The 27,223-nt window shown below is 42.7% G+C and overlaps 2 protein-coding genes and 2 long non-coding RNA genes across 5 annotated transcripts in view; 2 read left to right on the top strand and 2 right to left on the bottom strand.

The window, feature by feature from the left end:
- STMN3 (stathmin 3) overlaps positions 1–8,263 on the bottom strand; it is a 29,697-nt gene extending 21,434 nt beyond the window's left edge. The window contains exons 1-2 of the mRNA XM_075011540.1: positions 7,726–8,263; positions 5,175–5,339 (exon numbers count right to left, since the gene is read on the bottom strand). Of these exons, the coding sequence (XP_074867641.1) occupies positions 5,175–5,193 (19 nt within the window). The 5' untranslated portion in view covers positions 5,194–5,339; positions 7,726–8,263. The remainder of the gene's footprint in view (positions 1–5,174; positions 5,340–7,725) is intronic.
- The window catches only part of LOC142022070 (uncharacterized), a 46,514-nt gene extending 31,301 nt beyond the window's left edge, over positions 1–15,213 (top strand). Inside the window, exons 4-5 of the long non-coding RNA XR_012647845.1 lie at positions 12,822–12,945; positions 13,842–15,213. This is a non-coding gene — a long non-coding RNA (uncharacterized LOC142022070). The remainder of the gene's footprint in view (positions 1–12,821; positions 12,946–13,841) is intronic.
- On the bottom strand, positions 11,082–17,002 carry LOC142022071 (uncharacterized). Of its 2 annotated transcripts, none has more exons than XR_012647847.1 (4): positions 16,631–17,002; positions 12,815–12,942; positions 12,657–12,718; positions 11,082–11,774 (listed from the first exon to the last, which is right to left on the bottom strand). It is a non-coding gene; the product is annotated as an uncharacterized LOC142022071 (long non-coding RNA). The 2 variants fall into 2 exon arrangements; XR_012647846.1 differs by lacking the exon at positions 16,631–17,002 and adding an exon at positions 15,204–15,334.
- Positions 17,003–17,287: 285 nt separating this feature from the next.
- The window catches only part of RTEL1 (regulator of telomere elongation helicase 1), a 161,489-nt gene continuing 151,553 nt past the window's right edge, over positions 17,288–27,223 (top strand). Inside the window, exons 1-7 of the mRNA XM_075011522.1 lie at positions 17,288–17,307; positions 19,408–19,524; positions 21,819–22,017; positions 22,388–22,481; positions 23,577–23,658; positions 25,315–25,375; positions 26,741–26,816. Coding sequence (XP_074867623.1) covers positions 19,423–19,524; positions 21,819–22,017; positions 22,388–22,481; positions 23,577–23,658; positions 25,315–25,375; positions 26,741–26,816 — 614 coding nt within the window. The 5' untranslated portion in view covers positions 17,288–17,307; positions 19,408–19,422. The remainder of the gene's footprint in view (positions 17,308–19,407; positions 19,525–21,818; positions 22,018–22,387; positions 22,482–23,576; positions 23,659–25,314; positions 25,376–26,740; positions 26,817–27,223) is intronic.

Consider the following 27,223-nt stretch of genomic DNA (forward strand, 5'->3'; position numbering starts at 1 on the left):
TTGGCCCTTCTTTGGATGACCAAGGAGGAATGGGCACAAGAAAGCTTCTCTCAACTTCTGATCTCTGCCCAGGCACCAACAATACTGTAGTCATCCCTACCAACTCCTATCCTTGAATCATAGCCCCACCCACTTCTGCACCAGCCATTAATGCTGGCTAGGCACAGAGAAGAGATAGGAGGATGCTACATTGTTCTCAGGAGGAGTTCCCCAAATATGCACTGCCCCCCTGCATGCCTGTGAGATCCAGGAGGGGTTAAGTCCCCAAGGCAATATAACTTTACACAATCCCTAATGTAGGGGTGTGTCTATCAGGCCCAAGAAAGCCCATGCAGTGGAAGTAATTTGTGCAATGCATTGGAAACACAGATTTCATATGATAATAGCCATATACTTCTGGGACTGCATCTGTCTGTCAGGAGCCTATTTAAAATCTCACGGGAAAATCTGAAGAGTGCCATGGAGGAGGTGAATGAAAGTCTTATGCATATTAGCCATGATTCAGGAGGCAAGAAAGAGAGATGAAAATTACCCATCCCCCCGCAGACACATAATGCAAAACAGAACTGTCATGGGAGCTGGGGGGAGACAGAGGAGGAGGGAGAGACAGAAAGAAAAATAATGTGAGAAAAAGAGGCAGAGCTTTTGGGACCAGAAGTGACAACTTGGGCCTATGCACCCACATGATGCAGGGCCTTATATATTCACTAACTTTGAACTTAAGGCCTTCCTCCCCATTTCTGCTTCTAGAGTTGCAGGGGATAGAAAAGGCACAACATGGGTGAGAATATTACTTGCCTCCCACATCTGGTTCCAATGGTAAAAGTAGGATTTGTGAAGACCAGGACTTTAACAAGGTTAAAAAAAGAGCTAGATAAATTCCTGGAGTTTAGGTCCATCAATAGCTATTAGCCAGGATGGGTAGCAGTGGCGTCCGTAGCCTTTGTTTGTCAGAGACTGGAAATGGATGACAAGAGAGGGATCACTTGATGACTGCTCTTCTGTTCACTTCCTCTGGGCATATGGCTTTGGACTCTGTCAGAAGATAGCACACTGCGCTAGATAGAACTTTGGTTTGACCCAATGTGGCTGTTCTTGTGATTCGGAATATGCCTTTCTGGATGGGTTCACAGGGAGCTAACTAGGTGGCTGATGACACCCTTTGAGAGAGCAGATAATGCAATGGTATTTGGATTAAAAGCAAGAGAGATATAAAATAGCAAAGGACAGTCTGGACTCAAGGTAGGAGAGAGCAGTTTGAGTCATTTGGATTACTTCTCATCCTATTTTGAATGACAAGAGAGAGATAGCAAGAGAACTCAGGCTCCAGTGCCACAACAACTAGGTCCTCCCACTAAAAAAAACTTAGTTTGTGCCCATCTCTCAGTGAGGCCATGGAAAGAGGACAAGAACCCCCAAGGCCCACATCTGACATGGACTACGTGGACTAGATGCAGCAATTGAGTCAATGAGAAACCACAAATCTCTAGTTAGTCAAGAGAAGCTGGGAGGTGAGGAGGGATAGACACGATGTAAGGGTAGGGTGTTTGAGAAAGGAAAATCAAGGCATACAAATGGGAGCAGCTAACCCAAGGTTTTGGTGTTTATGGTACCAATTTAGGACAAGATTCACAACTGTAGCTGACAAAGGGAGACACCCAGAAGCCTGGAGAAAGATGTTCCAGCAGTTAAGTTCGTGAGACTTGAGACATGTTGGTTCATGTGCCTGCTTTGCCACAGACTCGCTATGTGACTGTGAATAAGTCATTTGCTCTCTGGACTTTTGTTCCCTATCTGTACAATGGTAATTATAGCACTGGTTGCCACACAGGATTGTAGTCAGGATAAGGTAAATTCCAGAACATAAGAACTGGTGGTCACCAAATGAAAGTAATAGGTAGTAGGTTTAAAACTAACAAAAGGATATTTTTCTTCAGGCAGCATGTAGCAGACCTGTGGAACTCCTTGCCAGAGGATGTTGTGAAGACCAGGACTTTAACAAGGTTCAAGAAAAAACTAAATAAATCCATCAACATTAGAACCATCAATGGCTATTAGCCAGGGTGGACAGGAATGGCGTCCCTAGCCAAGAGGGATCACTTTGATGATTACCTGTTCTGTTCACTCCCTTGGAGGCAGCAAGCATTGGCCTCTGTCAGAGGATAGGATGCTGGGCTGAATGGACCTGTGGTCCGGCTCAGTGTGGCCTTATATTCCCATAGGGGTCTGCTTTGAAGCATGCCAGCTGATAATGGACTTTAAAAGCTGTTACCCAACTGGGAAATGCTGACATGCACCAGAAAGAACAAGAAGTCCTGTGATACCTTATAGACTTAACAGATGTTTTGGAGCATAAGCCTCCATGGGCAAAGACCCACTTCATCTGATATATACCCGCTTCATCTGCCAGGCTATGCTGACAGAAGAGCCCTCACACATGCTCTGGTGAATCTTTAGAGAGTCACTGAGCCTGAACAGCATCTTTTTGTATACCCGGAAAGCATAGCTCAGGCCACACAGCTGTGTTCCATTCATCCATCACTGAAAGATTTTTTGGGATATGTGAATAGGTAAAGGAGGTTTTGTGACCTCTCCTAGGGATTGTGAAATGGTGCAGTATTGTGGAAGTCTTGTGGACTCTTCTGATACATGAGTGCATGTGGTGTGGTGGAGCCATGCTGAATCACTGGTGTCTCTTATATTGTTGTCCACAGGTGGATACCTGATCTGATGGATGGATCTGAAGAAGCGGGTCTTTGCCCATGGAGGCTTATGCTCCAAAATATCTGTTAAGTCTATAAGGTGCCACAGGACTTCTTGTTCTTCTCTTAGTGCTATAAGGTATCCATCTGTGGACAACAATATAAGAGACACCAGTGATTCAGCATGGCTCCACACCACATGCACTCATGTATCAGAAGAGTCCACAAGACTTCCACAATACTGCACCATTTCACAATCCCTAGGAGAGGTCACAAAACCTTCTTTACCTATTCACATATCCCAAAAAATCTTTCAGTGATGGATGAATGGAACACAGCTGTGTTGCCTGAGCTATGCTTTCGGGGTATACAAAAAGATGCTGTTCAGGCTCAGTGACTCTCTAAAGATTCACCAGAGCATGTGTGAGGGCTCTTCTGTCAGCATAGCCTGGCCATGGCTGCAGCTGAGCTTGTACTGAGCATGTGCTGCTGCTTCTACTGCTTCATCACACAAGTTGACAATCATGGCTAGAAGAAGGTGCCTAAAGAGGATGGTGAAAAATTGAAACAAACTGGTGAAGCAGGGCATGCAGGACTGGCTTCCTTTTCATCTGAGGGATTTGTTTATCTTAACAGACCCAATGACATCTTCCCTAGGGACACAAGCCCATGGGCATTGCTTGCAAACAGTTACAGCTGCTCTCTCTTCAGCACTGATTTGTTTTTTGCTCCCGATAAAGAGAGAAATAAAGCAGAAAGGTTTTTACTTTCTTTCTCTTTCACTTACAAAACCTGCCTGTTTTGCCTGCCTTTACAGCCTTCATCCTATTCCCATTGTAAGTGCAGCACTAAATAGAGAGCTGACTCCTGCAAAATCCACTGAATGAAACTCAGCCCTGCTCCTTTCCATACACCGAGAGTTTCTGTTTTCTCTCTCCCCCCTCTGTTATCACACTGTTGTCTCTTGAATTTTCTTCTCTGGTACCTATGCATCACCACCTCATTCACGTCAGATTCGATGCAATCTTGGCTTAGATTGTTGAACTCCCTGCACTTCAATCAGACCAGAACCAGTTCTGTAATAAAGCAGGATGGATGGGTGGGGCCTTCAGAATAAACACTAGCACACATTCAGTCACATAGGCACAGGGATGCTCCCTCTCCCCCTCACATGCATCCCCGCCCATGTCTGCAGATTTTCTAGCATAAGGAAGAACATTTTTAACAATGGCTCATTTTGGCTTCATAATCATATATAAAGCCTGCTTTGGATTAGAAGCATCCCTGCACACACCCCTCCATCCTTTCTCCACAGCCTTTTTTTCTTTTCTTTTTGGATTTGGTGGTCCTTTTTAAAAGGACAGAAGAACAGAAAATGCACAGCAGGAAGCACATGGGGAAGCTAGAGAATGCACCAAGAAGGGCAGCTGTGTCTTCAGTGCTTGCCATGGATGGCAGAGGGTCTAGGGCAGAATACACCTTCTGGTTTTTTTCTCAAGTCCCGTTCAGCTTTCCACCGTTTATGATTATTTTGTCTACTTCATCTCTCCCAAAAACCCCCTCCTCTTTAATACATCACAGGAGGAATCAGAACTCTTTCAAGAAAGGGATTGATTTAAAGACTCTCAACAAACATCCACTGTTCAGGTATAAATCCACACTTTTATTTTCTCTCTCACCAAGTGCAGTTCCATACAAATGAACCCCTCCCTTATCTCCCACTTGCATAGCTCCCCAGCAAGGTGCTGCAATACCAGTCTCTAAAAAGCAGTTTCAGAGAATGGGTGCAGCATTCTCACTACAGCTGAAATGCTGCAGGCTTATCTGAGCCTCAAAGCCAGATAATGCCTAACCTGGGAAAACAAGAGGCAGCAGTGCTATTATTCGCAGTGTTACTGCAGGAAGAAGGAAGGGCTTCTCTTGCAGCACTGACTTTCACACAGCACCAGCAGAGGACCACTCCCCTAGAGTGCTTTATAATGAATGCACAACAAGCTAGTTGGATTTTTTAAAGCATATTTTTTTTAAATTTCTTACTTATGTCTCTTTTCTTGACCCACTTGTGCAGTAGCTGGTCTTTAATAAAGTAAAAATGCAATTCCCAGCCCCTCCCTATCCCTTCTTCCCAAAATGACAAGATGATTTTTTTAAATTTCCATATAATACAACCACAAAATATTATTTAAAAAGCAATATTATCGGATATGCACCAAGTGTATCTCAGTGCCACATTTTAAGGTCAGGAATTTTTTTTAAAGGCAGGTTTAACAACTGTGGATACAGGTGAAAAACAAAATCCCACCCAGCTTTCATACATCAAATGGGGGAAAAAAAGATAATGCTGCCAAACCAGCTGTCTGCCCCTCTGAGAACTCTCCTAGCGTGAAAGGAAAATCCACACTGGAAACAATAATAAATAACAGTAATGAAGTTTTAAAAGATTGATTTTTAAAAAATCCATGCTGGTCCTACCTGACACAGTGCTTGCCATGGTGCTGAGGTGGAGAGCAGAGTGGATGCTGTAGGCGAGATGCAGCAGTAGGGAGGAGTGAGAGAACGCCTTGCTGGCTTTCTGCTGAAGTGCTGCAATGCTGTGGAAAAGGAAGAACTGACTCAGCGGTAGGGGGCTGCAGCCATCTGAAGGGAGGAGAGAGAGGGAGATTGAGAGAAGGGGGTGGGAAGAAACAGACGGGGGTCACCAGTTCAGAATATTAATTGGCGAATCTGGCCTTCTTTCTTGGATAACTGATGTCAGAATCTTCCCAGAGCCAGAGTTTTACTGCTATAAATACAGAGAGAATCAATGAGGGGGGAGGGCCAGCAGCTACACCCAATCTTGGGCTCTGCGAAAAGAGATTTTTCTCTCTCCTTTCCTCCCTTGTCAGCTGTAGATGGACTAGCCCGGCACTTTCTTGTTTGTTTTGATTTTTGGACAATTAAAAGCTAATATGCAGATCCATTTAATTTATTTTTCCTTTTAAAAATTAAAAACTCTCTCAAAGACAACCACCACTTGAGGGAACATGTCTGGCATCTGGGAGAACCAGCAAAAAGCTATCCAGCTCCTTTAACACAGACCATGAAGGGAAGAGTGACCTGAGAAAAATGGACATCTGTACATCTGATTCTCTTTTTACTTGTAAACCAGAAGGTCTACTGGAGTCAGTGGGACTACACTGCTGTTAAACTGAAGTGAGGGAGAGGAGACTCAAGCCGTCTGAATCCAAGACTAATTTTTTTTTCCTTCTGGGTATTTGGACTTTTACATTTTGTTGACAGGGGGTCAATACAATCTATGTTTTATGATTGTTTCCAAGTCTATTTCACACACCCATTCAGGAGGTAGAACAGGTCCCCCATCTGTCACATGAACATCTGTATAATCCTCATTGCATTTTTTAATCACTGTTAACCTCATCAGCTTTAGGTCCTTCAGATTATTCTGCTAGCAGCACCTATCTTTCCTCTTCAAACACCCCCAGATTATCCTATATGCTGCAATACAGACATTCCCAAGCTGTTACAGCAGCCGCAGGGAACTACAGGTTGTTCAAGAAGCCACTGACAGCACTGCTTAGTACAAAAGTCACAGACAATACCTGCCTCTCAAAGGAAATTGAAAAGACAGATATTTTCCCCTGCTGCTAAATTCTGCCTCCAATCCCTGTTTGTCCTAGTGTCAGGTTTGGGGCTGGGGATGTGGGAAACAGGTGTCTATCAAGAACAACTTACAAGAAACAAGTACAAATTAAAATTTAAATTCAAGGAAGTAATTTTAATATATCTGCAAACAAAAGGAATCTGGACAACGCTGGGCTATAGAACAGGTTTCTTTGTGGCGTGTCTGGATGCTTTGTTTCCCTCCTTCCACTGCCTGTTTCATGGCTGTAGCAACTACAGCCATCCCCCAGGCCCTTAGGACAAGGTGTGCAAAGCGGTTGCTTTGGTCACTGCACCTTCAGGGCCCCACACTCAGACTGACAGTAGCATCTGCGCACTACCCAGGCCTACCGTCAGTGTGCCGCCTTGGGCCCAGCCCACCAGCCACCATCTGCTGGACTAGCTCTGCCACCCCCACCTTCTGGGCTGAAAGTCCCCAGCGTTAACAAGTAGTCCCAAGAAATCCCCAAAAAGCTTGTATCTGAGACCAATAGCCTAAAGTTAGATAGTAATAATTTACAGGCATTAATAGCTCATTTCCCTATTTCCAGATGCAGATGGAATAATTGTTGCTCTTTACTAGATAACAATGCTTTCTTTGATTTACTCAACCAATCTAAAAGGATCTAGTTTTTTCTTTCCACATCCCAGGCTTATGACTGTCTTTATTTAAAAGAATATGGAACACTTTCAAGGTGGTAAGTTAGCTTTGTAGCATTTGCCATAATTACATGCCATTCTATGGCACACAGGAGGGGATGGGACAGATTAACAAGTGAATGTGTTATGATGCTCCTTCTAAGAGATTGGGGAGTTGTGTGTGATGGGTTGTGTCACAGAGATGCCCTTGAGACTGTCACCTGATGGACTGATTGTTTGAGCCCACTTACCTGATTTCTGGAGCACCCCACCCATTTGACCTGCTGAGAGAGAATCTCTGGTCTCCCCCACCAATGGCAGAACTGGGGTCACAACCCATAGCAGAGCAACAGACACTGACATCCACTTAGTTGTGGGCAGGTTCAGTCAAAGAGATGTGACACAGTATCCAGGTGCACAGCCTCAGTGGGACTCAAACCCCAGATAAATTGGTCTCAGTATGCATAACGTTTATTTATACTGAAGGAGCTCTTAAGTTGTTCAACCCCTTTATCAGGGAAAGAGAGATATGAATAGCTGTTGACCCCCCTCAGGTAACAATTATTTACACTGGATTTATTAATAAACAAAAGTGGTTTTATTAGGTATAAAAACAGGGATTTAAATGACTGCAAGCAATAGCAGACAGATCAAAGTAAGTTACTGAGCAAAACAAAACCTGCCAGTGAATACATTAAGAAACTTGTTAAGTTAAATGTCTTACCTTAACAGTAGTTCTCATCACCTTTTCTCACAAGCTATAGACAGCCTCCCAGCTTGGGCTTGATCCTTCTGTCTGTACAGCCTCAGATTTTTCCAGCAGTCATCTCAGATAGCAATCAAGGTCTCCTGGTGTCTGGCAGCACCCCCTATATGGCTAGCACCACCAAATATGGATTCAGTTTCCTGTTATAACTTAAAAAAAGGTCAGGATTTGGTGGTCCCAGGACAATGGGATATTCCTGGAATCGATTGTTGCCATCAAACTCAAAGAGAGGGCTCTGATAGCAGAGACAATTATACTCTAGAATGACTTCAGGGGGTAGCAAGTGCACCAGCCCCAGGGAGAAGTGCACCCCCCTCAAGGGCATCCCCTGTACTCATGCATCTGACAAAGTGGGTCTTTGCCCACAAAAGCTTATGCTCCAAAATATCTGTTAGTCTGTAAGGTGTTACAAGACTTCTTGTTTAGGGAGAAGTCAGGCAGCACAGCTCCCATTGACCCAGCTGGCCTTGGGGAGCAGCCACCAGCCAGGCAGCATGGCTCCTGCCACCTCTACGGAGCGCCCCCCCCAACTCCCAACCCCCTACCATGACTTCTGCTCTCCCACACCCTTCTCTGAGCCCCCCCCACCTCCCAACCTGCTGCCCTAACTCATGCACACCTGACCCCCTGCCCTTAGTGCCCCACCTCCCATCTTGAGCCCCTCTTCACTCCCCAACTTTGACTCTTGCACCCCCCACCCTGAACCCCTACTCATCCCCCTACCCTGACTTCTGCACTCCCCACACACTCAGCCTCCTTCCATGAAGCACTGCCAGGTAAACTTTTTAGTAAATAATATTAAAATAATGACTGTAGACAGATGTCTAATGTTCTGAGTAATTTTTAATTCCCTATTTCAAACTCTTTTTTTTTTTTCTAAGCTGTCCCAGTTTTGGCTAGGACAAGTTTGAAAGTATCAGACAGGGAAAAAAGTCTGCAGCATTTTATAAAGAGATTCAGGAAAAGAGATGTGTATATTCCACTGATATGACTGGTCCCCCTCTGCCTTCATGGCATGTGATGACTAATCAAGCATATTATGGGGAATGATGGGTATGCAAATAGAATCAGTAGAGAAACTGGTTTGTGGCATGCATGTCCTTCAGACTTTCTCATTAAGAATGTGTCTTTTTTTTTTTAATCTATCATTAAAATTTCCTGGACTTCTTGCCCTATGAGAAGTATTTTCCTAGCACCTCATCCTTTCAGTTTTGCTGAAAAGAGCTCCCAACTATGCACCACAGGAAAGGTGCAGATCACAAACAGAAGGTCTCTGATTCTCCTTTTAGTCTAAACAGCTCAAAGGATCAATTTCAGAAGAAAATTCCACCTGAAATTTTCTATCCTTCCTGATGACAGGAGTAGCCTCACCAATATATTCTGCATCTCTATAGGAGTCCACATTAATCCCCTCTAAGTCTTATTATATTATAATGTACATACGGTGCTGGTTGCCTAGGAGCTGGTAAAACTAGATATAAAGATGGAAACCAGTCTTTGATGGTAAAGAGTACAAACTGTAGTCATTAGCCTGTGAAATATATGCAAACCCAACAAAAAACAACAACTTACATTTAGGATCCAAATTCACATCACAAGTATCAGAAAACAGAAAATTAAAAGTAGACTACTATGATTCTCTATTATGGGCAATAGAATGATAAAAGTCTTAATGATCCTGTATTTATTTAGCACCTTTCCTTCAAATTGATCTCAATGGACTTTACAGGTTTTACCAACTCACTGAATTTACAACGTAAAACCTAATCACCTTCTCCAACACTGAAGCTGGGAAGGGGAAGTAACACAACAGTTGTTTAGTCAGCAGAATGTCACACAGCTGAATTTGTCCATGACATTGAGGTTAATATTCTTAGCACTCCGAAGTAGGAGTGGAAGGCAAGGAAGGATCTGCTTCTCTCAGCACTGTCCTGAAGAGGTAACTAGGAAATGCTGTGAAGAAGGCTGCAACATGCAAAAGGACAATGCAGTGTGAATATGACCTCATATCACTGAGGTGCTCAGGAATCACAATCCCACTCTGAATTTTACATGGGGCAGTGTCTTCTTTACAGCTGGATGAATAATGGACTTTTGGTTTGCAGGAAATTCCTAAAGGTCAGGTGGAATCATTCTGAGTATTTCTAAATGTTTCTAAATTTTCAAAAATAAAATTAAAGAATATTTCTAAACAAGAAATTGTTTTGAATTGAAAAATCAAAATGTTTCATTTAGAGAATACCGAAAAATGCAATATTTAATTTTTTTTGCCTTTGTGTCACTAAAGCTAATATTAGTGCAGCACCTTTCAGACTTCTGTCCTCCAAGAGGACTTAACCAGTGAAGGTTTGTTTGATCTGTCTGTTGGACGTGCAGTGCACTGAGCACCACTACTACGGTGTATGGTGTGGTTATTTGGCTGGTTGAGTGGTGCCAGATGGCCTGAAAAATATAAACTCAAAACCAACATTTTTTAAAATCAAAAGCCAAAAATTTTCAGAGCATTCTGTTGGCATTAAAAGACAAGAACTGTATGTGTTGGGAGTCTCACAAATTATTTACATTTTCAGAATAATGTGGCTAGTTCACACTAGCAGTAGCTGCTGTAGTGCTGACTGCTTCAGAACAGGTTGGATACCATGGCTACGTCTACACGTGAAGCCTACATCGAATAGGCTATTTTGATGAATAACGTCTACACGTCCTCCAGGGCTGACAACGTCGATGTTCAACTTCGACGTTGCGCGGCACCACATCGAAATAGGCGCTGCGAGGGAACGTCTACATGCCAAAGTAGCACACATTGAAATAAGGGTGCCAGGCACAGCTGCAGACAGGGTCACAGGGCGGACTCAACAAGAAGCCGCTCCCTTAAAGGGCCCCTCCCAGACACAGTTGCACTAAACAACACAAGGTACACAGAGCTGACAACTGGTTGCAGACCCTGTGCCTGCAGCATGGATCCCCAGCTGCGGCAGCAGCAGCCAGAAGCCCTGGGCTAAGGGCTGCTGCCCACGGTGACCATAGAGCCCCGCAGGGGCTCGAGAGAGAGCGTCTCTCAACCCCTCAGCTGATGGTCGCCATGGCGGACCCTGCTATTTCGAAGTTGCGGGACGCGCAACGACTACACGGTCCCTACTTCGACGTTGAACGTCGAAGTAGGGCGCTATTCCTATCCCCTCATGGGGTTAGCGACTTCGACGTCTTGCCGCCTAACGTCGAAGTTAACTTCGAAATAGCGCCCGGCGCGTGTAGCCGTGACGGCGCTATTTCGAAGTTAGTGCCGCTACTTCGAAGTAGCGTGCACGTGTAGACACGGCTCATGGGTATAAAGTAATCATGCTGCTAAGCAGTATAGCTTTAAGATCAACAAGGTTCAACAATACACAGAGTAACTACAGTCCTGACAGAATGTAAAGCATCCCAGAAGCTGCACTAAGTGGTGCAGCTAGTCAAACTAGCACCCAGAACTAGGGGTACAGGAGATATAATACACCTTCTGGCAAGAGCAGATTCATTTTGACACACCTGAGAATATAACCCTTGATCTATTCATAACAAATAGATGTTGAATTGATGGATTATATCAACCAATATTCAGTTACCTCAAAGTGAAATTGCTGACAGCCATAGGAGCCTGGCCAACAATGGTGCTCCCATTCTTGAGTTTTACCTTTCCTCTCACTGTCCTCTTTTGTACAGAGCAGACACATCACCTTCAGTCCCCATTTTTAATGACTGTTTTTCAGGGTGGTCTGTAAACGCCGATGATCAAAATAATCAATTAGAGCTTTTATGTCTTCAGGGATATCTCTGGATTTGTCTCCTGAAAATTCCTAACCACCTCAGATACTGTCCTGAGTTGGAAGAGGACAGTGCACCTAGCCTGACACCATAACATCATAAAATTAATAAGTAATACATGCTTTTTCTAACTTTCTTCTTTGATTGTCTAGAAGGAAATCCAGCTGAGCCCAGCCTGCAGGGTCCTATAGTGTCTTTAGAAACTGAAAGGGGGAAAAACAAAAAAACAAACAAATAAACAAAAAAACAGTGATAGCAACATCACGTTTAAATCAGAAAAATGTCTCCCTAAAGACAAAAGAAACAACTGGGACATCCTGACTGATTTATTTTTGGTGCCTGTCATGTGCATTTCAGACAGGAAAGCAAATGAGGCTAAGTTGCATAAAAGATCTAGATCAGGAGGAGGAACTGTATCAAATCAACCGGGTGAATTGAAGCCTGGATTCTCTGGGCATATTAGAATCTCCTTCCTATTGTCTTATCTGTACAAATCACAGACTTTAAGGAAATCACTACAAAATGCAGGTAAAAATTGTCATCTCATCTTGTAGTCTAGTCTGCATAAACCACAATCCAATATGAAATGCTCCAATGTGCCTTCTTTTGGAAAGGTCAGTGTATTACAAATACAGCATTTTCAGAGAGGGACAAATACATCTAAAACTGGTTAAAGGCCTGTTTAAAAAAAGCTGTCAGTCCTGACCTGGATCATTATGACTAGAGGGTGCAAACAAAAAAATGATGCATTGCTTTATAGCCTGAGCACATAAGTGAAAGCTAAGAATTTCTACAGGTCAGTCTGGATTCCAGCACTGACAAGGTATAGCCTTGGGCAAATCCCCTATCCTCCCATCCTCAGTTTCCCAGTTTGTGAAAAGAGATGTTTCCACTTTTGCAAAAACAGATATTTATACATCCACCTTTTATATAGATCCATTGTAAGTAACATTAAACCGTGAAAGGAGGAAGACAATTTATTATAGGTGCTTCCTGAAAAGTTGAAGAAACAAAGGATGCTGGCCCCATCTAGATTTCAAGAAACTGAACAATAATGCGGTCAAACAAAAGCTCAACTTGGTTACCCTGGGAACCATTATGCCTCTTCAAGAGGATGGTGACTGGCATCTTTAATCTGCTCTTCTGTCTATAAAGAAGAAAAAATTACCTTCACACTATTGGCATTGCTTTTATGGCTGATCTGATCTATGATTTCATTTTCATTACATCCCAAGATTCTTACTTTCCAGGAGCAGGAATCGTGAACAGATGGTCTCTGCATCTCTATAGTGAATGGAAAATGTCTTATCCTGTAATTATGCTTCTCCAAAAATGTCATCTTGCATGATCCACTCGCTCATCAATCTACCTCTGGTAAAAGATAAAACATCCATCTTCAGCTTTCATGTGTTGATTTTAAATGCACTAATCTTACAATATGCAAATACTGAACTCTTTTCTGGCACACAGAACATTTATATGAGCTCCAAGTTTATTAAAATTCTTTATGAATTATAAATATGGTAGCTTTACAAAAGCACTGTGACATAGTAGGTATTACTATCGTTTTTAATAGGAAGAACCCTGCCAATGCTGGGCTGCAGATTTGGTCAAATAAGGTAAATGGTGCAGAGAAATAATCATGAAGAAAGATAAGAGAAAGTCCAGGAATGCTGAGTCACATCAGTCCCTGAACAAGAGCTTAAGCTGACTCATTTATGTTTTTGCTAGGACAGCAGTAACTGCTATTATATTAATTTAAATTTTAGCAAATAAAATACAATTCAGTGGAATGCTTACATTATTCTGCATTGTATAACAATAAATAATTACAAAGAAATACAACAACAAGAAATCTTGTGGCATCTTATAGACAAACAGATATTTTGGAGCATAAGCTTTTGTGGGCAAAGACCTGCTTCATCAGATGCCTGAGTGGGGAGGTGGTTTCAGAGGGGTATTTAAAGAGTGGGGTCCCAGTAAGAGGGAGGGCCAGATCTGACAAGGTCTATTCAGCAAGGTGGAAATGGCCCAGTATCAACAGTACTTATCAAAAGAAGAAAAAACAAGTCAGATCAGACAGAGGGATGTGAGCCTTTGTCAGAGTCTAATGGGGAGTTGTTAGCACCCAAAGCAGAAAAACTGCCTTTGTAAACTGTGAGCCACTCCCAGTCTCTGTTTAATCCATGGTTAATGGAGTCAAATTTGCAAATAAATTGCAGCTCAGAGATTTCTCTCTCCATTTGATTTTTAAATTTTTTTTGTTTCAGAACTGTCACCCTTAAACCTGCCACTGAATGTCCAGGAAGACTGAAGTGTTCGCCCACAGGCTTCTGTACATTACCGTTCCTGATGTCTGATTTATGTCCATTTATTCTTTTATGGAGAGACTGTCCACTTTGGCCAATGTAAATTGCAGCAGGGCATTGCTGGCACGATGGCATATATTATATTAGTAGATGTGCAGGTAAAGGAGCCCCTGACGGTATAGTTGGTGTTAAGTCCTGTGGTAATGTCAATGATGTAGATATGTGAGCAGAGTTGGCAGCAAGGACTGTTGCAGGGGCTGGTTCCAGGCCTAGAGTCACTGGTTTGTGATTTGTAGCGGCTGGTGAGGATTTGTTTAAGGTTGGCAGGCTGTCTATAGGCGAGGACAGGCCTGCCTCCTAAGGTCTGTGAGAGTGAAAGGTCATTGTTCAGGATGGGTTGCAGATCACTGATGATGCGCTGGAGAGGCCTTAGGTGAGGGCTGTATGTGATGGTCAGTGGATATAAAGAGATACAACGTATATGAAAAGGATACTGGGTGCCCCCCCTACTCATTATAGAGAATAAATTCAAATTTTCACTCTATACTTTTTCTTCCCACCACTTTTATAGTATGGTGCTGTCCAACCAGTTCAGGAGCAGCAACCACTATAGTGAACTAGCCAAATTATTCTGAAAATGTAAATAATTTTGTGAGACTTCCCGAACATACCAATACTTGTCTTTTAACACCAACAGAACATTTCAACATTGCTTTTTATCAACAGAAATCATCACATTTGACAGAAATTCAATCAATGGAATACTCAACATTTTATTTTCACTGCTAAACCTCTGAAACCAGGCAAAATCTTGTCCCTGACAGCGCACCTCAACTCAGCCTCCATATTTTCATAAAGTATCCACAACCAGTACTTCAGCTTCATGTATGTCATGACAAAATACAATGCTTCACAAAGCCATGTTGAACCAAACATGGAAAAAAGTTTGGTGACTGTAGTTTTCAAAATACCAAACTGATTTTGTTGTAAAAGTGCATCCCACGTTATCAAAAACGATTCATTTTTTGACTGATCGAGCTGACTTTGAAGTATGAGTATATCTTTGTCAAACAAACATTTGTCCAGGCCAAGCAAATTGACAAGGTGTGAGAATTAGCAATGGAATTTTCGTGAATTGAAATGCCAACATGAAGCTTTCAAAATCTGTAAAATGCTGGCTGAATTTCATTGCCAGGTTTTCAGGCCATCTCACATAATGTTGACAATCAAAGTCATCTCACTCAAATTGAGTGTCTCCAGCAATTTTCTGCAAATTTGGGGAGTGAATCCTCCCGCTTTTATCTGAATAATGAATAGCTGTACCTTAGAAGTGAACCCCAAATGTGCTGTACCATATAATAAATCAGCTTCCCCCTGTCCTGGAGTTTCAGATTGAGTTGACTCAAATGACAGATGATACCACTCAGGAAACAACCAATCAAATTGCCACTGCTTCTCTTCAATAGCAGAAAAACTGTCCAACTTTCCTTTCTCAATAAGAAGGTCTCTGACTGAAGTAAGCAGGGCAAGGGACCACTAAACACCTTTCTACAACTCAGGCATTGCACATTAGCAAAATAGATTTCAGAATGCTCAGATTCAATTTCTTTCAAAAAGTCCATACATTGGTAATGGTTCAGAGCACTGCTTGGAATGAAATTCATAATTTTGATCACAGTATCCATCAAGTTTTTCAGAGTATCAATTTTGGACATATGAGTCCACAAATTTTCTTGAAGTAAAATACAGTGGCAGAAAAGAAATTTGCTCTTCATTTTATTAGATTGCAGGTGTTATTTCAGAAGACAGACAAATCCAGATTTTTTCCCCTTCACAGCTGATGCAGTCAGTTGTAGCAGAAGCCAGTTTCACTAAATCCAAGTTGAAATCATTTGAGACACTTTTGAAAACATCAAATATATCAGATCCATGGGTATGATCTCTCAACCTACCCACTGATAGCAGTTTTCATGAATCTGGAAATCTGTTACAAAATGAATCCAGAAGATATGATGAGCAGTATCACTATGTCAAATGACTCATCCAGGGCCAATGAGCTGGCCAACATCGATCAAGTTCAACATGCCATCTGGATTTTGAGATCAACAGACAAATCCTTCGAGTGACATGGAAGTGTTTGGTGAATCTGCTGCAAATTTCAAATACTCAGCAAGCTGTAATTTCACATCTGTTCATTATAAGTTCAATACAAAGACAGGCTTCCCAGACAAAGCCAGCAGAAGCTGCAATCTCCACTAGTCTGAATACCTCTTGAAAAAGAATTTTAGTAGGTTGGCTGGAAAAGAGGTCAGATCTTGAAATATGCTGAAGCTCTGCACTGTCTGTTTTTATCTTGCATATTTTCCAGTATCTGGTGAAACATGATTTAGGGTATTTCTGTATAGACACAAGACCATCTGTGATTGGCTAGAAATGGAGAGTACCTGTAATTGACTGGAAACGGATGGTTTTGCGCCTTTTTTTTTTTTTTGGAATCTATAGAACAGCTGTCTAGTGGTACCAGGAGATGCAAAAAACGTCACAGGTATTAACAGGGTGGTTTACAGGCAGCTGTACTGGATCTGTTAACGTTCTCTTCCTATGTCTGGGCTCTATGAGAGCATTAAATAGGATCTTACGAGAACCACATGCCTCCTTCTATTACAAATATGTACCGGCCCCAGAATCTTCCTGGCCCTAGACGAACCCCTCTGCCCAGAACGGCTGAGGACTTCATTCGGAGCATATACCTCTGAGTAAGCTCCTGGTCTGAGTGAGAGAGAAGCAGCAAACAGCTCCTGGACAGGTGCAGCACCAAGGAACTCGTGCCGCGAAAGCAGGAAACAAAGGCGTGAGGCTCCCCGCTGACGAGCCGCAGGGCGGATCGCCTTGCCCAGCGGACAGGCCGCCGCGCTGGGACTAGGCACAAACGTGCCGTGAGGGGGAGGGACGGGACTCTGCGGTGTTTTACACTAGTAGCGGGTCCGGGATGCACAGCGCGTGCGCGGGGGGGTTTCCACGGTAACCGGATCCGCCGGCTCACACGAGGTGACCCGACGTGAGGGAGCCCTCCGCCTCACACGGGAAGGACGCTCTGCTGCGGCGGGGAGCCGAACATTTGGTTTCTTTCCCCGAGAGAAGGGGGCATCCCAAAATGGCGCCGCTCTCTCCGCTCGCTCTCTCCCCCCTTGCCCAGGAAACGCCCGGTGTCCATCTCCCGCTCGCCTCCCAACACCTCAGCACCGGCCACCGCATTACCGGCTACCCCTCACCCCGCTGAAAGGGCCCCCCCCCAAAACCAGGCACGGCGAAACCTCGCGAGAGGGGGAAGGCGCGGGACAGAGAAGTCGGAAGTGATGTACCGGACAGCGGGGGACTCAGGAAGTGCGTCACGGTCGCGCGGGCATTGCGAATGCCGGAACGGGAGGTAAGGGACGGACGGACTGAAGCTGTTCCTCACTGATCGCGTCTTGGGCCACGGTTGTCCGGGAACGCGAGCCCCGACTCCGCGCCTCAGCCTCGTCTGGCGGCTCCGAGCCGGGGAGTGGGGGGGAAACAGTGTTAACGCGCGCGGTGTTTCCATGGTAACCGGTTAAGCGGCGCCCTTGGAGTCCCATCCCAGTCCTCCATTAGGCGGCTTGGGAAGCAGGCTGCGGCGGCTCCTTGGCAAACGCCGCACGTGGGGTCGTCCTCCCTCGAGCGGCTGGAGCAGCGTGCAGTGAGCCTGGAACTCCCAAAGGGCGCTGCACCGCCATTAGAAAAGCGTTACGCGTCTGCAAACGAAGAACGGTTGTCATCCACGGCCTGAGAATAAGACTGTGTTACAGTGTTACAGCTGCAATGCAAGGCAGGCCAGATGCCTGATTTTATGCAAGATAGTTCCCTTTTTGGGTGGTTATTGTCCCCGGCTACTGCTGGAACAAAACTGGACAGGGCCTTGTCAGCATTAGCTGGAGGAATGCTATTTTGAGCAGTACTTTTTTCCTGCCTTCCTGACCCTGTGAACTTTGTGCATGCAAGTCAGGTAGATGCAGGGATATGTTCTTCACACTGTTCCTCGGTGGGCTGAATTGTTCAGTATTTCAGGAACATGTAAGTGACCACCTGATACTGCTCTGTAACTGTGGCACTGTAGCATCGTAGCATAAATGCTGCTTACGTCAACAGAAAGGTTTTTTATCAATATAGTTAATCCACCTCTTTATAGGCACTTAGGCCTGTGGAAGAATTCTTCTCTCAGTCTAGCTGTGTCTATGGTGGGAACTTAGGTCAGCCTAATTATGTTGCGCAAGGTGTGAATATTTTTACAACTTTGAGCAAAGTAGCCAAACCTAAAGAGGCTTCCCTTAAAATGACAGAGGCCTTTTTTAGGTGTCGGCCTGACCTAATGAAGCTACCCTTAAAATGACATGAGAGGGTCTGTGTAGATTTTTGCATCCATTTAAACCCACAACTTTAGTCAAATCTTTGCAACTTTTTCATGTTGGTAAAGCTTCGTGCAAAGTACTTTTGATACATGTGCACACTTAGGAGATTAAATAAAGGTATGTGAAACTTGGGACAAAAGTGACAAGATTCCAGGACTTGTATAGATAAGGATTCTGGAAGCCTGTGCAATTTGAACAACGGACACTTTTTTTTTTTTAAGACGAGATGTAAAATATTCTAAGATATCAATAGCATATTTCTAGAAACAGATCCTCAAATAGGCGTGAGGCAACGTCCCAAAGCAGGGAGGCTTTGAAGGACTAGGAGTATTGGATGTAACCAAGTCATTTATGCCTTCCGATGTAAATGTTTGACATTAAACTATATGTACTACTTCCACCTGGTCTGGATGTACACAACTTTAAAGTGACAATCTCAGTTTAGTTTCAGTGTCCAGTGATGGACTTCCCATTCTATTCCACTAAATGTCCGCAACAAACAAACACAGAATAATAAAATTGGTGTATTCCATGGCCCGTTACAAAGATTCAAGCTCTGAATAACTCTACCCCTGAGGATAGCTGCATTGCACGCGTTGGACTCTTTACAAGAGTGTGCTGAGATCTTTGCAGGATTGGGCCCTAAGTCCTTGTGAAATTTGTACCTGTTATAAGTAATGGTTTGCTGGTAATGTTGCCTAAAAATTAAATGACAGTACTTCATTATATCACATCAGAGTTATTTGCATTAATTTTAACACGTTGCAGTGCAGCAAGGTTGTGAACATTTGTGAATTTAGTTATTTGTGAGTGGCTCGTCATCCCCTGCACCGTAGCTGCCTGCGCAGCACTGCTATGGCTGCTGCACAGTGCAAGGCACCATAGCCCCCTGTGCAGTGCTTCTGGAGCCGGTGTGAAATGCCCTAGCCACCTGTGCAGTGTGTCCAAATATATGCGAAATTCAACGTTCGTGAGGGTTCTCAACACTGAACCCTTTGCAAATACTATGACCCTACTGTATGTACATAATTAGCATATATGGCCTGTGTGTGCTGTAAATTATGCACAATAAAGTATGCTACTGGTTTCTGTGATTTCAGTGTATAAGATAAAGTATGCCCAAGATAACGCTCAATGGTATCACAGTGGACTTTCCTTTTCAACCATACAAATGTCAGGAGGAATACATGACCAAAGTGCTTGAGTGTCTCCAGAAGGTAAGCACTGGGAGAGGCTCTAGTAATTGTTCCGGCTCTGGCTGGGTGCTATGGGATCCGTTCCTAATGGGTGGGAGGAGCAATATAAGATTTGGAGTGTCAGTGTTTCCAAAATAATGCAACTTTTACCATGTCAAGTGACGGGATTTTACCTGTGATCCGACTGAATTATAACCATGTTTCAGAATGCTCTTTATAGGGCTTCAGTCCAGGTTTTTGTATTGAGTTTATAATGCAATTTGGTTCTGTCCTGAAATAGTAGTGAGCCATGATAGGGCAGTCCCAAGAGGGTGAAATTTATAATGTAGATTTGAGGTTCATAGCTGGGGATTTGTTGTCCATTAGAGTTGGCCAGGTCTGATCCCAAGAGCAAACCCATTTATTTATTTTAAAATGATTTTTAAGGTAAATGAACATAAACGGACAAACACAAATAGGTTAGTGTATCAAATGTTTTGAAGGTATAGTAATGTTTAAAGGTTGTTTGAGTAGCATGGCAGGTAAATCATTTTGAAAATGTGAAAAAAAATTAAAATGGTTTTTAAGAAAGACGATGTTTAGAAACCTTTTCCCTGGCGATTTATTATAGAATTTTAATTGTTGTCTTTAATAAAAATCACAGTTTGTATGAGCTGCCGTACAATTTATGTAATATGTTGTTCTTATCTGGTTTGCAAACTGTGAAAGGAGAGCCTCATAATTTAAATTACTGATTGGAAAAAATACTAGTTTTTCTCCTTCTTTGTCCATATACTCTCTGCTTTCCACTCCACTCAACTTTATTTTTAAAGATACATATTTTTTAGCATGCAATTAAAAATAGTGCCAAAAATATTATAGTGTTAAATCTTTTGGCAGAAATGTAGGTGTGTTTTTTTTCATGTCTATATCCAAAACTTGGAAAAAGAAAAGAAAACTAAGTAAGTAGTCCTTATGTTCATGCAATCTGTCCATAATTAAAAAAAATGGTGTACTTGTGGTATTATCTACTTGGCATCTCTGCAATATAGTCCTAGTGAATGTCAAACAAATAAGGAAGCATTTTCCAAAATGCTGATAATTTTTTGCCTAGGGTGCCTAAAGCAGTTTTTTTCTGAGATTCATGCGCTTTGTTCCATCCTATCCAAGACTTGAGCTTTTTGTGGCTGAAGAGAAGTTTTACTCTCCACAACGTTCCAGCATTCAGCCTCAGTACAGCTGTATGGTGTCAAGTGTTGGAGGGGTAGCCGGTATGGTGTCAAGTGTCGGAGGGGTAGCCGTGTTAGTCTGGATCTGTAACAAGAACGAAGGGTCCTGTGGCACCTTATAGACTAACAGAAAAGTTTTGAGCATGAGCTTTCGTGAGCACAGGCTCACTTCATCAGATGAGCATCTGATGAGGTGAGTCTGTGCTCACGAAAGCTCATGCTCAGAACTTTTCTGTTAGTCTATAAGGTGCCACAGGACCCTTCGTTCTTAGTACAGCTGTAGTGTTAGTTGCTGAGTAGACCTCCATATCTACTGAAAGTAAAAGTAGATACCTGTTTTATGAATGGCCATTCTTAATAGTGTTTAGACATGATTTGCCCTAGCCAGTGTATAATAAACTGCAGTTTGTAGAACCATTTGAAAACTACAATGTCCGATAGACACAAGATATTTAAAAATGGGTCCACTTACACAGTTAAGTTCCTGATGTTAACTATCTCTATTGCCTCAGGGAGGTAGCTGTGTTAGTCTATATCTTCACAAAACAAAAAAAGCAAACCTGTAGCACATTTAAGACTAAAGACTCCTTCTCCAGATCTGAAGAAGTGAGTCTTTCTCACAAAAGCTCATCACCTTATGAATTATATTGTTAGTCTTTAAGGTGCTTTTTTATCTCTACTGCATTATTCAATCTTATGATATGTAGTGTATGTTTAAACTGCTAACTTGCTTTGCAAGTTAAGTCCCCATCTACAGTCTGATAATCATTCCAATTTTAGTTTAAGGCAGTTTATAATATTTTCATTTCTTTTAACTTGAAATTTGTCATATGCGAAGCAAAGTATGGAGAATTTCGGTGCTAAGTAAAGGATAAAATAGCCCATGAATCTGTGTTTTAGGTTGAGCTCCACTGTCTGGGGTAGAGGCTCTTTCAGATTGTACCCATATGTGTTTTTAGTGGAAGACAGATACTACATAAATCTGTACAGTGATGGGGTTACTCTTTTGCTGGGAAAATATTGTACTTTAAGGTGATCAATGCTAGGCAAATATCTGAGTTGTTCCCAGATTTTCATTCCTTCTCCCTGTCTTTCTCAACATTAAAGAAGGTGAATGGCATTTTGGAGAGTCCCACAGGTACAGGGAAGACACTGTGCCTTCTATGTGCCACTCTGGCTTGGCGGGAGCATTTTAAAGATTCCATCTCGGCACAGAAAATTGCACAGCGAATGAATGGAGTGGAACTCTTTCCTGACAGACCCTTGTCATCTTGGGGTGACTTGGCGAAAGATACTGAAATCCTGGGTATGTATCCCAGCAAGCAGGCTTTGACCATGTAGGGAATGATTAGTGTTGTGGGTTTTTTTAAGTCTTTGTCATGTACTTGTGAATACTTCACTGGCATTATTTAGCGGCTAAATCATTATTTCACACTTACATTTTACCAATGTGAATCTGAAGATGCCTCCCATAACTTTCTCCTTATTCAGGGCAGTAAAAATATCCTCTTAGCTCATTACTTGTTGGTGAGTAGTTGCATTTTATAATTCCTTGCTGTCTCCATAATCCACACTGTTACCATAGCACCCACTGGGAAAAACAGGAGAGTGATATCTTTAGTTCTTCCTTCTGTTTAGTGTTAATAATTTTTTTTTCTTTTTTATCCTTTTGGCAGCTTATTATACTGATGTTCCTAAAATAATTTATGCCTCCAGAACACATTCTCAACTTACTCAGGTCATCAGTGAGTTAAAGAGCACTGTCTACAGGTAAATACTCATTAAGAAAATGGTTTTCAGTCAGAGTAAAAGGGTAGAAACCCAGTTATTTCAGGGATTATTTGAATTGTCATGGATGAATAATGCAGATCTGATGATATATTGCTTGGAGTGCAATTTTCATAATGCAGATGGATGGAAAGTGAATTTCTATGGCTCACAGCATAGCTTTCCTCCATGCTAAGGATTATGCTTCCCGTTCCTCTTTATTCATTCCTATACCAAAGTTTCCTATCTACATTCCCCTTCTAACTTTTTTCTTTGAAAAAGTGTGGGTTTTTCCTGCTAAGCCTGTAAACTTATGTGTTTGAAAAGAAATCCTTCATATATGCTTCTTATTTTTCTTTGTTCAGGGAGAGATGGAGTTTTCATTTTAACTGGGTTAATAGACTATTTTTCTTATATTCCTACCTATATAGTGCTGTTTCATTCACATAACTCTTTAGTTCTGATTTTTGTGTTTGAGTAAGTTACTTCAATACTGAACTTCTTATATAGTGTACAGAGCCTTGATTTTACCACACCAGAGTCTTAGTTCTTTGTCACAGACATGGCAAATGTTTGTCAGTAACCGTCGGCATATCTGTATGGATGTATCTTTTCAATGAACAAAGCTGTTTTGAATGCTTGTTTTTAGTCACAGCTTCACAGTAAGTTATCATTGATCCAATCTCCATGCTGTCTCAGAAATAGATTATTGTGGGGGAGCGTTTTTTTTTAAAGGTCCATGGTATTTAGATGTGGGATTCTGTGCTGTTATAATGAGATCTAGATTTTGTCGGGGCGCTTTTCGAGAGAGTCAGTCAAAGTTGTTATTGACTGACTACTGCCCCATCTCAATAATTTAATGATGGTTAACATTGAGAATTGATTGCTTCTACAAAAAACGTACTGTGATTTTGTAAATGAGAAATGTTGCTTTTGAAAAGCATTGAGATTCCCAAATTTCTGATGCCTACTTTTATTCTCCACGGCCAACCTTTCACATTTGACACATTTGAAGCAAGCCAGTAACACGTGTTCAGAATTGTTTTTCTCTTTCCCTCTTTTTATAATACTAGATATTTGTGTATTTTGTTTGAACAGGCCAAAAGTTTGTGTTTTGGGCTCCAGAGAGCAGCTTTGTATTAACCCAGAAGTTAAGAGGCAGGAGAGTAACCATATGCAGGTAAGAACACAACACTGAACTTGTGAACCACTCATATGTAAGTGACCATGTCTTAGCTTTAAGTCATGTAACTCTATGCTGAAATTAATTTCAAGCCTTGGCAAAACTCAGGCGTACAGCTTGTACCTCCTTGGTCTGGCACCTGAGTGGTCCTGAACAAGGGGATTGGCCAGACTAAGGGAGGTCAGGCCTCTAGGCTACCCTGGGTGGTGGGGGCCACCGTCCAACTGGCCAGGTTCCCCTTCTGCCTGCTTTTGCTCCCTATGCCAGGCTGCTTGGGGGCAGGGGAGCGGGGCTCCTCTCCTGCTGAGTGTCCACTTCTGCTGGGCTACTGGCCAGGGCTCCCAGCTACGTGGAGGCCAGCAGGGCTCTGTATCCCAGTGGAGCTCCCTGTCCGGGTTCTCCTTGGGCCCTCTGCTTCCATGGGGCTGCTAGTGGGGCAAGCTCCCTGGCCAGCTCCCTCCCAGGGGCCTGTGGGCCTCCCCTGCCTTCATGGGGCTCCCTGCCCCAGCAGGGCTCCCCAGCCTGGCTCCCCTTATGGGGCTCTTAGGAGGGCTCCTCGGCATGGGCTGGCTCCCCAGCCCTGGCTGGGCTCGTCACAGTGGGGCTCTCTGACCCAGCCCAGCTTCCCACTGCAGGGCTCCCTACCACTACCAAGGCTCTACTCCTCCAGCTGTGCGGGACTGGTCTCAGCTCCAGGTGCTCTCTGGTCCAGCATCAATCATGGTCCTGTCAGATCAGGGATGTTGCCGGTGGAAAGGGTGGCAAATGAGAGAGTTTCACCCTGTGTTAATTGGAGTGCTACAGAAAGTTTATATTCTTGTTCTGCTCTGTTAGACGGCTAGGAGGAAAAGGTGGTTGTAAAACTGCAAAAATTGGCCAAACGAATTGTAGGCCGGTGTAAGCCTTTCAATGATATTTAATTTATTACACGACATTGACTAAATTTAAATTGGTGGTGTTCTCTTTTCTCTGCCTTAGTTTTCTTATTTTTAAATTGGGTTCAGTACTACTATCCTTACACGGCTAAATATATGTAAGGCACTTAGGTCTATATATCAAAGGTGCTATAGAAATCTCTAACATACTGGTGATGCTCAGAGGAGTGTTTTCTCTTTTTCTTTTTCTTTAGCAGGACAACTTGGTGGTGTAACCCTATTTAATTCTCTTTGATGATCTGGTATCATTGGTTCTAGCTTGGCCCTCAGGGCATACTGCATTTCTGCAGCCACTCCTGGTAGCTGAATAAAGGGGCAGTATTAGAAGAGTCTCAGATGGCAGTTTGGTCTCTTCTTTAGGCAGGTGGTTGCCGTTGGGGAGGGTTCTTATTTGGGTAACTGAGGGCTTACTTCAGGAGTACAAAAGAAATCCTTAGAGTTGGAGAAATTTGGGACCAAATGTATCTTCATGGAGGAGTCCAGTCAAGCAGCTGTTTAACAGGCTGTTGTTTATGACCTAATCCTCCATTGTGCTTAGTTGGGGATCTGTTTGTTTGGGGGTTTTTTTTATGCGCAAAGAAAAGTGATTGGGTTTTCAGAAAAACCCTTCCCATGCATTTATCCTGAACTGGTGTCACTGAATATGGTCGATTACTGTGCTTCTCCCTCCAAAGAGGGAGCTGTGGCTTCATGCCTTGAAATGTGCTTTGTCTTGCAGATTCACATGTGCCGAATGAAAGTGATGGCTCACTCTTGCCACTTCTATAATAATGTGGAGGGTAAGTTTGACTATAGAGACAGTGCCGTGATTTTAGACAGATATGCCTGACAGGTGGATGGGGAGGTGGAAGAGAAGTGATAGAAGCCATCTGCACCTGAATATATGTGTGCACATTTACTTTTAATGGGCTTTTAAGCTAATTTAATGCTCAGGAAAGGTACAGAATTGATATCTCTGAAGGCTTAAATCCTTTTAATTTATCAATAAAACACATCAGGGGCAGTAACAGTGCAAATTATTCATATAATGTGGATGATATGCTTCACCCCAACCTCGTGAGGCCAAAGAGTGAGAAAGTATTTTGTTCTACGTGCTTGTTCAGCTGTCAGCCTCTTTGCTGTGGCTGTTAGCTACTGAGCTAAATATGAAAGACATCGTAGACATTTGGATCAGGCCACAAATTAATTTTGTTAGTCGCCAAACAGTTGTCAGCGTTGATGAAGTGTAACTCAAGATACAACCAAATGTTGTTGCAGAACTATTGTCAATAAACCTTATTGCGCTTACTGTGTCCTATGAAGGATGATGGTCTGAGTTGGTTGTGCTGGGGTTCAAACCTATGTGCTGTATGATTTAAGATGAGCTTAGACAAGTAAACTGTGTCCTGCTGGATTTTCACTAATACAAACACACCTGTGCATGCACAAAGTTCTTCAGCACCAGACTAAGTTAAGTTAAGGAAAGGATAGAAGTTTCTCATGCCTGTGTGAGTTATATGTTGTTCAGGTTGATGAATTTTGGGCCATAGGAACTGAGCAAACCAGAAATTAGGTTAGGACTAAACATTTGATTAAATTATGGCACCAAGATATTTGTAAGCTCATAAACTAACACCTACACGTGTTTTGGTTTAAGAAAATTGAGTTCACGTTTTCTTGGAGGCTTTCTTGGAATTTGGAAGCAGCAGGGTATGGTTTCATAGAACAATAGAAACTAAAGAGGGAAAAGGACGTATTATGTCACATTTAGACTGTCCCAAGAGGTTCAATGTAGAACTGTTTTATGAAATACGTACATGAGTGTAAAATCAAACTAGTTATAAAACAGTTAGTTCTCTGAGGAGTGGGAGGAACAAAATACAAAATTTTGGGGCATACCAAATGGCAAATCTTCAAATGCTAATGTGCGTGTGCCTGAAGTTTGTGCATTGAGAACTAGATAACAGCTAGGACAATTGTTGGTGATGGAGCTATAGCACAGGTGTCTCTAGATTATTGCACAGAGAATAACCTCAGGTATTAGTTTCAATCCAGGGAATCAAGACAAGACACTTTTCTAGAATCCAGTGGGTGTAGAGGGAAGTGATTATGATTATGTAATTATTTGCTTTGATTTCTGTAACTGTTTGTTCTGTCCTTCACAGAGAAGAGTACAGAGAAGGAACTGAACAACTCCATCTTAGATATTGAGGACCTGGTTAAAAATGGAAACAAGCACAGGTAAAAATTCCTCACTGTCCTCCTTGCTTTGGGGAAACTTTCTGTAAAAATGGAATTGTATGAACATGATATGCTTGAAAGTTGCCTATGAGCATCACTGACAAGAGCCAAGTAATTACACGTTATGCAAATAACACTGCAGAAATCCATCTCTGCTCTGGGGCATTAAGGCCTAGTCTTAGAGTTGATGGTGTGTTTGAGTCCTGACTTGTGCAGGGATGAAATACTGATACCAGAGAAGTATCAGAGAGGCAGCCGTGTTAGTCTGTATCTTCGAGAACAACGAGAAGTCCTGTGGCACCTTATAGACTAACAGATATTTTGGAGCATAAGCTTTCGCGGGACAAAGACCCACTTCATCAGATGCATCTTCTCAATGATACCAGAGAAGAAACTGCTGATTATAC

This window comes from Carettochelys insculpta, chromosome 17 (assembly GCF_033958435.1).
Source record: "Carettochelys insculpta isolate YL-2023 chromosome 17, ASM3395843v1, whole genome shotgun sequence".
Classification (NCBI taxonomy): domain Eukaryota; kingdom Metazoa; phylum Chordata; order Testudines; family Carettochelyidae; genus Carettochelys; species Carettochelys insculpta.